Source organism: Macrotis lagotis, chromosome 5 (genome assembly GCF_037893015.1).
Source record: "Macrotis lagotis isolate mMagLag1 chromosome 5, bilby.v1.9.chrom.fasta, whole genome shotgun sequence".
NCBI classification, from domain to species: Eukaryota; Metazoa; Chordata; class Mammalia; order Peramelemorphia; family Peramelidae; genus Macrotis; species Macrotis lagotis.
The window spans coordinates 40,713,724-40,727,199 of NC_133662.1; the positions used below are offsets into that span (position 1 = coordinate 40,713,724).

The 13,476-nt window shown below is 31.7% G+C and overlaps 1 protein-coding gene across 1 annotated transcript in view; it reads right to left on the minus strand.

Moving 5' to 3' along the window:
- COL21A1 (collagen type XXI alpha 1 chain) overlaps positions 1-13,476 on the minus strand; it is a 322,637-nt gene that overhangs the window by 29,576 nt on the left and 279,585 nt on the right. Inside the window, exons 18-20 of the mRNA XM_074237242.1 lie at positions 5,436-5,480; positions 4,543-4,596; positions 1,746-1,799 (exon numbers count right to left, since the gene is read on the minus strand). Coding sequence (XP_074093343.1) covers positions 1,746-1,799; positions 4,543-4,596; positions 5,436-5,480 — 153 coding nt within the window. The remainder of the gene's footprint in view (positions 1-1,745; positions 1,800-4,542; positions 4,597-5,435; positions 5,481-13,476) is intronic.

Here is a 13,476-nt window from a genome sequence, read left to right on the forward strand (position 1 = left end):
AAAAATAAATGAAATAAATATACATATATGTACACACATGTATGTATATGTACATGTGTATACATATGTGTGTGGTTTGTGCATTTCCATCAGAATTTACCTTTAAAATCTCAATTCAAATAGTTAAATGTAGATCTCAACATTTTCCTTCATAAAGTCCACTCTGTCAATTTTCCTATTTATATTGAAGGCACTATCAAATTCTCAGTCTCTAATAGCCATAATTTTAAATTCCAACTTGACTTTCATTCCTTCAAGTTCATATATCTAATATTTTGCTTTCTAGTTTGATTCTAACTTTACAAAAACACCTCATGCATTCATCCCCTTATCTCCACTAAAAAGGTCAAAATCCTAATTTGAGATCATTTGGACTACTATAATAGCCTTCTAAAAAGGCAATGGAAAACAAGTAACAGCAATTGGTAGATTTTGCCTTTGTCTCTCCTTCCCAAATTAGTAATGCATTAATTGTTCATACTATGCAAGTCATTCCTATCCTTATGAAGAAAATAAAGACTCATTTATTTATTATACCTAAAGAAAGTTTGTTTATTGGTTGCCTATTCTAACTAGACCTCATCCCTTTTCTTTTTCTTCATCCAAGAGAAATGACAGAAGTCAAATTATATATTTCTTCCCATTTCATTTTTATGCATAGCAGGTGCCAGGATATAATTATGTTAAGTAGGAAAAAACCCTAAAATCATCATCAATATTCTGTCATAGAAAGTGTCCTCTAGATGGAGTGTGACTTTTGCTTAATTTAAAGAAAATACATTCAAATATCAAGTCAAAATGAAATAAATAAAGCAAAAATAAATAAATAAAGCAAAAATTTGCAATTCACTGTAATTATTAACATTTGAAATCTGATTCAGTTGTTAAAGATATAGTTTTTCAAGCTTTTTAAGGAGGGTCAATCCATAAAAAGCATATTCATGTCATGTGGAAAAATGGGTGCAATTGAGTACCATAATCAAATGCATTTTTAAAGCTCATAAAATGTTGTCCTAATTCTAGAAAGGAATAGGACATAAATTTATCTGTTGCTTTCTTTTATTTCTGAAAAAGATTATAATTTCTTTCATTGACTTTTCAGATGACACTGATAAATTTCAGACACTGCATCAGCAATGTGTACCAGACAATCAGAGCCTCTGAACCCAGGAAGACTCCAGGCTAGGGAATATGTCTCCTAAAAATTCACAGAACCCAAGAGTATTATAAGAATTCATTCAATTGTGAAAGTTAGTTCATTTTTCTCATGGGTAGATCAAGGACTGAAACATTTTGACATGCATTTGAACAATTCCAAGCAAAGAATTGGAGCAAACTCTGTATGCCTCAGTTCCTCATCTTTTAAATGAACTAGGGAAGAAAATGGCAAACTACTCTATTATCTTTACCAAGAAAATTCTAAATGGGGTCACAAAGAGTCAGACATAACTAAAATGACTGAAAACAACAATTAAAGATAATTCAGCTTGAATAAATAAGGGAAGCTGCTACGATGCCATTCCTTTCTTTATATTCTGGCACAGAGCAAGTTCTTAATAAATGATTATTCAATGAGAGAAGAGAGGGGAAGAGGATGGAGAGCAGAGGAAACGAAAAAAAAATAAAAATCTCCTAATATTACCTATGGATTATAAATATCCAGAATGTCCTAGATTATAAAGAGATAATTCAGTATTAAATCTGGTTACAAAGAATTATCTTGTAACTACTTCAATTTATTTTACCTTTAGTCCAGGTGTTCCAGGCTGACCAGGTGATCCAGCATGTCCCATTATACCCTGTAATTTTTAAAAAAGAAATCTCCAGAAAGCTATTTTTAATGTTTCAAAAATGACAAAATTTCAGTTTTCAATTGAAAATTTTGGATGTAAACTCATTCCTTTCCTAAAAGAATGCTATAGAAAAGTGACCAGTGACTGACTAATTCTTCTCTGATAAAATAGATAACTGATACCCATTATTAGAGAAAAATGTAAAGGAAAAAGGTATTTACCTACTCTTCCCTTTTCCTCTTCTTAGTTATAAGAATAAAGCTGTTTCACCAGGAGAAATTCCCCTGATTTCCTTCAAATAAAAAATTAAGTGCTTTGTGGTGCCCCTTAGGCTATTAGAGCAATAATAGAATATAATGTTCTATTAACTGATCTCATGGAAGTAAAATTTATAAGAATCATTGATAAAGATAAAATTTAATATTTTAGTAGAACTAGACCTGTGCTTTCACTTATTTAGAGAATTCCTAGATGGGAAAACTACCTCAGTTATATACCAGGTCTACAGTTCCTTCTCTGCCATTTAGTCTTTTTTTTGTAAGGCAAATGGGGTTAAGTGGCTTGCCCAAGGCCATACAGCTAGGTAATTATTAAGTGTCCGAGACCAGATTTGAACCCAGGTACTCCTGACTCCAGGGCCGGTGCTTTATCCACTGTGCCACCTAGCCGCCCCCCTCTGCCATTTAGTCTTAAGGAGATGCCTAGAGAAATGTGAGGCTAAGTGATCATGTAACCAGTATGAGTAAGAAGTAAAGATGGTCTACTATCTATTATATTACTCTGTCTTTCATATTTTTCTTTTTCATTACCAATTTGGCAACTGAGATAAATAATAAGATTTGATTCTTATTCCTTTACAGAAGAGTTCAATGAGAAAAAAATCTATCTTAAATAAAAGTATTCTTATAATATCCCCCCCACCCCTCCTCAAAATTGGATTGATATCTTGGAGGGAAAACAAATCTCAATATTCACTCATAGATAAAACCCATCAAAAACTTCATATATTCCAGTAAGTACAACATCTGATGCATTTTTAGGGCTCATGAAATCAAATTAATAAAAGTCATAAATTACAAAATATAGAACTGATTAGCTTTAATAAGATGCTAAGTTGCAGATAAAGGAATTTATAGGCTAAAATCAACAAAAATTTTTAGTAATAAGCTTAGGAATCTTTATACAGTTGCATATCCCATATGATTCTCATTAATTTCAACACTGCAGTGAATTTTGCTTGGCACTTCCAAAAGAAATTTTCAAAAAACTTTAGCATGATATGGCAAGATTTAGTCTATATTCAATTCTCTTGATTGGTAAACCAGAGAAGCTGGTATTGAAGCTTTCAATATGAATGTTGTTGAACACAAGTTTCAGTGATTAGGACAGTACCTTTGCATATACTAGGCACTTAATAAATGTTTATTGATTACTTGATTGAATACAGAGAATTCCTGTTTCTAATTTACCTAAAAAGAATTGAACTGAGCAGTCTCTTCTAAGAAGAACTTAAGTGCAAGGCCTACACTTTTCATAGTAAAAACCAAGTACAAACAAGATCATTTAAGTTTTAGGGGACTTTGGAGAGAGATTTATTCAATCCTTCATTTTACAGAATGTTTATTTTTTAGATGCAACTCAAGGCCATTGTTAGCTGGTAATGATGCTAAGACTAGAAGGTCAGAGGAATTCTAATTCCCTTTCATTATACCTGCTTCCTAACAGCTGCCCTTTATTAAGACTTTATGGAATCTGGCCTAGTAATTGGTCCTAACAAATTCTTCTTGGAACTGTAATATTATTATCTGCTTGTTTCCTATCCTTTTCTCTTTCCCAACATTCCTCTCCCTGCCATGCAGAAAGACCATATAGTGGATGGATATGTTTATATTTTAAAAATTGAAGTTAATCAAAATTAATTTTGTCCTTTGGGATAATTAGAATGTCACACTGGAATGTCAAAACCCCGGGCTGGAAATCACTGAAATTCTCTAATTGTGTCTACTCCATTGGCAGACACTCTTTGAATTCATATGCAGGCATATTTGCCTGATGTTTTTTTAAATCCTACTTCAAACCTATTGATTCCAAGCTGACACTTTGTTGCATTTCTTCACAATTTTACTTCTTTCTTATACTTAAATCTATTTTGCAATATTCAGGATATGCCATGAGATTTATCAGATAGTCTTGGTTTAAAACCTGACTATTGTACTTTCTAACTACCTGACTTGGATGTCTCTATATTTTTCTGGGCCTCAGTTTGCTTGGTTAAAAAAAAATAAAGGATTGAACTGAATGCTCTCTAAGGGACCTCCCACCTCTAGAAATTATAATCTGTTTATAAAAGATGTCCCATAAGTTTTAGTGTAGTCTTTAACTTCATAGTTTAAAACTGCACCAAGATTTTTGGGACATCCTGTTTACCTCCAAGATATAAGAAAGTTCTGGTGAGTGTATCACAAATCCAAAAAGATTAGGATTCAGTCTAGATCTTTTTACTATGCCCAGTAATATACTGGAAGTAGGGATTAGTGCAGTTAAAAAAAACAGCATGTCAAACTTTCTGATTTTCCAAGTCAGTTTTGTTTCTGTTTATTCTGTGTCAAATATGTCATAAATTGACTATTTTGTCTCTGTATACAATAATGCTTTACTGTGACAGAAAGGCTAAGGTTAAATAATTCTAAATTACATTTAGCATCCATTGTTTCCACTGTAATTACTTTTAAAAATTATGTCAACATACATTTAACCCAGGTGCTCCTTTCTTTCCTTGTGGTCCAGGAGGTCCAGTTTCTCCCTAAAATTAAAGGTAGATAAGGTTGTCCTGATTGATGATTGCCTCTCCAAGTTTACTTCAGTAAAAATCAAGCAGTCATTTTTAACTTTAGCCCATATTGCTTGACTATCTCTTCTACAGCAAAATCAAAATCTTTGATTTGTAATTCCAATGCCCATTTCCCAATTTTGGAACATGACCATCAGCTTTTTCACTGTTTCTTGAACTCCTTTATGGTAACACTAGTTCTGCTTATATTGGTTCAGACCAAAATATCTATCCCTGACCAACATTTCCTTTTTAAATTGTTTCTCTTAATTAGAATATAAGTCAGTTGAAGACAAGAGATTGTGTTCCCTTTTATATCAACACAGCAGCATGCTTAAAATATAAATACTTAATAAATGTTTTTTCATTCATTAATTCATTCTTTTTAGTTTCTTACTGTATGAGCTGGGCAAAATGAAGGATCAGAGGGAACTTGAAAAAAATGAAGGCAGGGGAAAACAGAGGTGAATCAACAGTCCCCTTTTTTACTTAAGAAGGATAAAATACTAAAAAATACTCCAGAGAAAAGGACAGAAAAAAATCAGGAGTAAGAGACCATTGAATAGGGAGGTAAGGATCTTTAGGAAAACACAAATGTACAAAGAACTAAATTAAGACATTAACTAGAGATATCTGAAGTTAAATTTAAAAAAATTATCAATTATGTTGACAAAAATATTTGACAAAGCATGGAGTACATATGTCATGGAGTACATATATATATATGTGTGTGTATGACTATATATCTGTCACATAAATGCAACAAATATATTACTCCCAGACAAGATCTTTCAAAAGAAATCAATGCTCACCTTTTGTCCCATTAACCCTTGACTTCCAGGAAATCCAGGTATTCCCTAACCAAAAAAAAAAATTTAAATCCATCAACTTTTCTAAACATCAAAGCATTGTGGTATAGGAAGCTTCATAAATATAGTATAAATGGCAACATTTCTATCTCATATTCTCAAACAAAAAGTTTATAATTTAGGAAATTCAATTTTGCAATAAAGTATATTTTAAAAAATTAACAGCATTTAGAATTCAACAAAATTATTTGTTAGGAAGTTAATGTGCTGATCTTTAAAATGCAAATTAAGTGAAAACGAAATGTAAGCAACATCATCTCACTTCCTTATTCAGAAAAACTAAGATTCCTGAATCATGTGAGTAAGAAGATAAAGGATTAGATATTTCCTCTGATCCATGTGACCTCTCAAACCTTTCTAAAACCAAAGATAAAGTAACTTAAGCTTTCTTCATGTTTTTGAACAATCAGAATTCAAAAGAAGCTAAAAATACCCCAAAACATGAATTATAGTTTCCAGATTCTGAGATCATTTGGTACCCTTTCCCCATCTCCTACACTACTGGAGAGACTTCTCTAGTAGTAGAGCCAAGGATAAAACACAACTTACAGCAAAACTCATAACCACACTAGAGTTCAGTTTTCCTTTTTCTAGTACTATAAAATCCCTAGCTCCAGACTACAGATGTTTACTCAGGTTTTTCCCCCTTCTCTCAAAATAGCAAACAAAAAAAAAAAGGCACCAAAGAAAAAGAAGGTCAAAAAAGGAAAAAAAGACCAAAAGGGAAGATGTAAATGAAAAGTGATCAAAAAGTATTCAAAGCATTGTTGCTGGAACCCAGTCCTGGCCCATGGAAATGGTAGATACTCAAGCTCTCCTAAGTATTTTCTACAAACCAAGTAAAAGTAGAAGTATGCTGCATCAGAAACCCAGCTGAAAGAAAAAAGAAAGGGTGCCTGCTAATATTTCTTAGTCAGTTTGTGGTGGTAAGAATGGAGGAACCCAAATGATAAAGATTCACATATTACCTAGGTATTACCCTATTAAGGATGTGCCTAGAAAGTTTCAAAGTCATGGCAAAAAGTCTTTCAAGTCAGCATGTGAGGAGATTTTGAGCTAGCATAACCTTGGTCATGGTTCTGATCATGATATCTGGCACCACAGAAGCAAATCAGGTTTTTCTGAAGCAGCTGGTTAGTGGCTTGCTACTGGTGATTATTATCAACCATATTCCTCTATGAGGGACCCATCACAAATTTTCCATTGCCACCTCTCCAGTGTTAACCTTTTGCTTTATAAAAATTCCAAATCACTCTTAACTGATGCTTACTTCAAGAAGAAGCAGCAGCTCTGGAATCCTAGACACCAAGGAGATTCCCCCCCCAAACTTTTTTGTGGGGCAACAAGTAACTTGATCAGAGTCACACAACTAGTAGTAAGTATCTGAGGTTAGATTTGAACTCAGGTTCTCCTGACTCCAGGGCTGGTGCTCTATTCACTGCCAGCTAGCTGCCCCAAGGAGAGATTTTTGATGAAGAAAAAGAGAAATACAAGCTATCAGAGCAGAGCAAGGCTGATCAGAAAACAGTGAACTATCAGATTATGCCCCAAATCAAGAAAATTCCTCAGTCTGTGGCTGCCTGTGTTGTGTATTATTTCTCTCCAACCATTTATTCTCAGAAGCTGGAGTTTTAAATGCCTTACAAAGAACTCTTACTAAAGTATTTGGAATAGCAAAACTAAAAATAAAAATTAAGTTTATTCAGGTCTCAATAGATTAGCCAGATCAATTCAAGAGTAAATTTCTATTGTGGCCTACAACCTAAGAACAATAATGCTGAAGGTCCTGAACTGTCATTGCCAGGGCAAACAGGGTTGTAAAGTTCTGAACTTCTGATGCTATGACGTACAAACACAGGGAGTGGGACAGATCATTAGGAAAAGACACAGTGTGGGAGACTGTGCAACACTCTACCAATCCTTGAGGGAAAGACCACAACAAGCTATAATTTAGTTCATTTCTGACCACTCAAAAGTCATTTGGGTCAGAGACCTAGGCTATTGAGCCATGAATTGACCAGAAAGATAGGAAGTTAAGATATATTGAGATCTACCTCCCAAGGAAACCACAATCAGAGGGGAGGCAGTTAGAAAGTGAATGATAAAGAAAATAGGAGGAAAAGAAATAAAAATACCTAAGATTTCAAGAATCAGAATATTCAAAGATCTTGAACATGGCCAGCAGATCTAGTAAATGAATTCAGATGTCTATAAATAAATACTGAAAAATGAGAGAAAAGGATCAACACTTGACAAGATAAAAGACACTATGAAATCTGAAGAAAACATGGAGCAATCACATAATGTTTCTGAAAGATTTAAAAGAGTAGTGTTCTGAATCATGAAAACATAATTTTTTCCATGAATAAATAATAAAAATAATAATGATAGTGATAATGATAATTAGCTGCAGTGGCAAACCTAATCAAAGGAATCAAAGAAAGAGCAATATATTTGGAATGCAAATATACGCAGGAGCAGGGCAATGTAGAATAAGAGAATCAATGAACAATTACATAAAAAGAATACATTCTTACAATGTAAATAAAACACACAATTTTGAAGATAAAAAACAAAAAGACCTAAGCCTCATAGATAGATGTCCCAAAAGAACATAACATGACCAAAAAGAAAGAGAGGGAAAAAACCTTAATAGCATAATAAAGAATATAAGAAAACTGTCTAGAACATTAGAAATTTCAGAAAGTGAAATTTCAATTGGAAGAATTTACAGATTCTCTCAGAAGAAACTAAAACAATGAAGTATATATTTCATTAAAGTATATTTCAAGCACTTTAAAACAGTGCAAGGTCATTCATGTATAAGAGATCTAATTCATCTCATCATGCTTAAGGCACAAGCTTAATAGACTGTTCTGACCTTAATCATATAATGTTTAACTAAAGTATTCCTCCAAATTAACTTGAATTGCCTATTCAACTGAATTTATTAAACTTAAACATGATTTCAAAATATAGTAATATTTTCCCATAAATAGTGAGAACAATACAGACATAGATAACACAGTTCATCTGTCTTTCAGCAAAAAAAAAATATGAATCACCAATTTCAAAGGATGATGATGTGATTAATTATGGAAAGCATATCAGACTGACTTAAAAATCTGCATTCTAATCCCTACTCTGCCAATTACTATATATGTAACCTTGTGCCATTGACTTAATTTTTCTGGTTCTCAGTTTCTTCATATATAAAATGAAGGAAATGGCTAGATGCTCTCAAAAATCACTTTCTATATGTATGAATTTTCAAAACCTATAACTTACACAGCCTTATAAATAAAGAACAATTTGTATAACATAAGGTGAAACTTCACATATTAAATCATGGAAGAAGTAATAGTACATAATTGACTAGTGATTTAACAGTACACATAATGGTATAATATAATAAAAACAATGATAACATTCCTCCATTTTATGAACATATTTTTCTTATGTGCTGATATGCTCTGCTGTTGAAATGTTTTTTATTTCTCTTTTTAAACTTGATAAATCCTGAAAATATCCATTACAATTTATATGTATCTTTCTAAAGGAGTTTAAATAGTTTAAATTAATAAGTCAAGACACAAGAACTATATATTCATTAATCATTATGTAATTTCAAAAGGATGAAATGAGGTGAAGGAAACCAAGCCTAGAACTGGTAATATCACTAAAGATATCTTGTCTTCTAAAACACTATTTACTCACTATTGATTTGATTTCTATAACTTGACTTTATAAGTAGCATAATAAAGCCTGATGTCTTTATATCAAAACAGTATAAAGTAAAGGGGCTAATAGACTGATAGTCACTTCTGGAATTAAGAATTATATACATTTTTAATTCAGTTGAGTAAATATTTTTTTCTATTTTTTTAGTTTGTTTTTTTTTGCAAGACAATGAGGTTAAGTGGCTTGCCCAAGATCACACAGCTAGGTAATTATTAAGTGGAGTAAATATTTATTGAATACAATATTAGCAAAGGGAGAGAGAGAGAGAGCAAGCTATAATTTGGTATAGTGGAGAGAGAAGTAGTCTAGGGCTAAAGCAAACATGAATTCAATTCCTATCTCTGACACACTCTAGCTGCTCGATGAATGGCAATTCAACTGACGCATTCTTGTCCTAGGCACTTCTATAAGTTTATAGAATCATTTTACAAGCATTTATTAAGAAAATCCTATAGGACATATTAGAAGGCTAAAAAGTTAAATCCTATAGGACATGTTAGAAGGTAAAAATGGAAAATAAGGAAAGGAGAATGGCTAAAAATTATGAAATAGGAATATATTAAAAATTATTGTGCTGTGAAAATGATAAAAGAATGAAAACATTGACATGAAGGCCTATAAGAACTCTTCAAAAATGAATCAGGGTAACATTTTATACAATAAATACAATGGTATAAAAAGCATTATTTTGAAAGACAAAAATTCAGACAAATTAGTGACTTACCATGACTTAATAGAATAAATGATGCAACAGTCTGCCAGAGGTAAAGAAATTATGGTGTATATCATCATTTTTGAAGATGACCAGAATGAGTTAATTTTATTTGACTACATTTATTTTACTAAAAGGCTTTTTATTTGTTTTTAATAACAAAAAAGTATACTGAGGCCAAAAACAAGAAAAGATAAATGGGCAATATTTTCAAGAAATTCATAAAAGAAAATGAAAGGAGGCTTAGGAGATATGAACAAGAATATCAGTTTTGGAGCTGAATTTATTAAAACATCAAATGAGATTCATGCCTCCAATTCAATGTTCTTTCTGTACTTCTCTGTATGTGAAAATGTTTATATATGTTGATGAATATCAATTTTTAGAATAACAAAAAATTCAAGAAATAATTTAAGGAGGAGTTATGTTGGTGGAGGCTCACAGTAGCTCCCCTCACACATAATACCACAGATATGAACCAAAAAGAAATCAAATATTTTCATATGCTAGTTCTGTGATACCTGTAAAAGGTATAAAAGACATCTCAAGGAGCAAATGAAATCAAATCAAATCGAAGTGAAGATTTCATGGCTTCCATCCATTAAACCGTTAGAAATAAAACAACATAAGCTAGTACTTAAAAATATGACCTAGGCAATAAAATTTATTATGAGAGTAGCAAAACACTTTTTTCTACCATCAGATACTTTCAAATAGCAGAAGTCCATTATACTCCACCATATGAAATGATTAATATAATGAATTAAGAAATAACTAAGGGGAAATATAAGTAAAAGTGAAGAGATCAGTCATATCTAATTATAAAATGAAGAGCATGATATTTTTGTTAAATTCTCCTGAAAAGAGAAAAAGGAAATTTCAATATAAGTTAAAAATAAACATTCTCTTATAAGAAAAGGTTTTCTGGGTCTAAAAAGATTACTCTCTTATTATCTTCATTATCCTTTCTAGAAACAAGGTACTAATTGTTCAGACAACAGTTAAAAATTAAGTAATATGAGTCAACTTCACAACAGCTCATGCAACCCACTTTTGTATAGGATTATGAAATATAAAAATCTTATTAAATTAATGTGTACTAAAATAGATACCTAACTCCATCATAAATATTGTCTATTAAAATTTGAAATTAAAGCAGGCACAATATTATGACCAGACATATTGTAAAGGATTATGTAATTTCATAACTCAGATAATTGGTATAGAGTACAAAAGATGAGAATAGTCAATATTAAAGGAGTTATGGAAATACAAGCAGACAAGTATACTATTGGTAGGATTATCAATCCCAGCATCAGACTCTGGGCATTTTCACTGGCTGTTCTCTGTTTAAAATTCCCTCCCTTCTCATTTCTGCCTCCTGGTTTTCCTGGCTTTCTCCAAGTCCCAGTGAAAAGCTCTAGTTTTATGAAACCTTTACTAGATCCTCTTTAATTCTAATACCTTCCCTCTGTTGGTTTTTTTCACTGTATTCTGTACATATTTATACATAGTATTCATGTTGTCACTCTCATTAGACTATAAGCTTCTTGAGGGTAGTAACTGTCTTTTGTCTTTCCTTTTCTTCATCACTTAGCACAATGTCAACCACAGAGTAGATGCTTAATAAATGCTTATTAATGGGCTGACAATTAGGAATTATGTGAAGAAAGTCACTAAAATATCCAGACCATTTGACCCATTGCTTAGTATAAACATGTCAAAGATAGAAAGGTCTAATATACACCAAAATATTCAAAATATTTTTCATAGTTGTAAAACACAGGGAACAATACACATTCCCACTGATTGGAGAATGATTTCAGTCCATTAATGTCACAAAATTTAAATGCTCAATGATGGATATGAATATAGGGAGGCATCAAAGATTAGTGTAAATTGTTATAAAATGAAATAATCAAAACAGGAAAACAGCATACAGAGTGATGACCATAATGTAAGTGGAAAGAACAATATAAAGAGCAAAACTGAGTACAGTTATGATGACCAAGCTAAATTCTTTTTTTAATTTAATATTTATTATCATTTTGTACAAATAATGTTTTTTTACATTTTACATTATTTTTTTACATTAATAAAATATTCTTGTTTAAGAGTAAACGAAATACCCCCTCCCCCCATAAATATAGACTTGCTTGAACATTAAAATCGAGGAGAAAAAACTTGTCCCTTTTATCTGGATATTCATTACACAAAAGAAATAAATTCATGAAACTTGGAAAAAATAAAATATCACATTATTATTTCTTACAACAGAAATATTTAGGTCTACATCTAGCTTAGATCATTTCTATTTTAATAATACAATTAACTAATTATGCTAATTACTTTGATTTGTTGAAATATTTAAGTGAAAATATCATGATTTCAAAATTCTTATCTTAAAGCACAGTAATAGATTGTTATTACTACCTAGGCAGGAGTGTAAAACTTATTCAAAGGCAGTATGACACAGGGAAAAAAGCACTGCATATCACCCATCATATCCATGTAATCCAAGCAAGTCATTTTAACTTCATTGAGCCTTGACTTCCTTATCTATAAAATGAGGAAGTTAGACTAGATAAACTCTAAGGTGTACATTAATGTACATCTATGCATATTGTACAACTATGATGCATAAATTTAAATAACCAACAAACAATTCTGGCTCCTTTAAGTCGCATAATATGCATTTAAATGAAAGATTCTTGTGTCATTAAATATATGTTAGCAACAATGTAAAATAATACTGAAATAAACAATACTACCAAAAAGGTAATGATCATGATTTGATTAATATTTTGATTCTGTCATTGAACACAGATTTCACATGGAGATGCTTTTACAATTCAGTAGACTGATCTATGATCTAATCAATGCAGATACTCCCTCCAATTATTCAACTAGAAATCTATCCATGACTTTTCTTCTGTGATTCTTCTCCAGGTCTCTTATTAATTCTCCTCAAGTAGAATACTGTGATATTTTGTGAATACCAAATACCCATTTAGATTGATGCACCATCCCGCTTGTCACATGACTAGCTGGCCATTTCAGCCATTAGAATTTAGATTAATAGTTATATTTTAAGATATTCATACACATCTTAAATGATCAAGCCTGAAGTCATTTTGTAGGTGCAGTGGATAGAGTACTGGGTTAGAACTCAGAAAAAAGTCATCTTTGTGAGTTCAAATCTGATCTCAGACACTTACTAGCTGTGTAACCCTGGACAAGTCACTTAAGTTTACCTCAGTTCCTCATCTTTAAAATGACCTAGAAAAGAAATTATTCAACCATAAACCATTTAAGTGCCTTTGCTAAGAAAACAGTTGAACATGAATGAAAGAATTGAATAACAACAACCTTAATTTTTAATCCTTTGACATGAACCTATATTTTATTTATTTTTTCTTTTTTTTTAGTTTTTTTTTGCAAGGTAGTAGGATTAAGTGGTTTGCCCAAGGCCACACAGCTAGGTAATTATTAAGTGTCTGAGGCTGGATTTGAACTCAGGTACTCCTGACT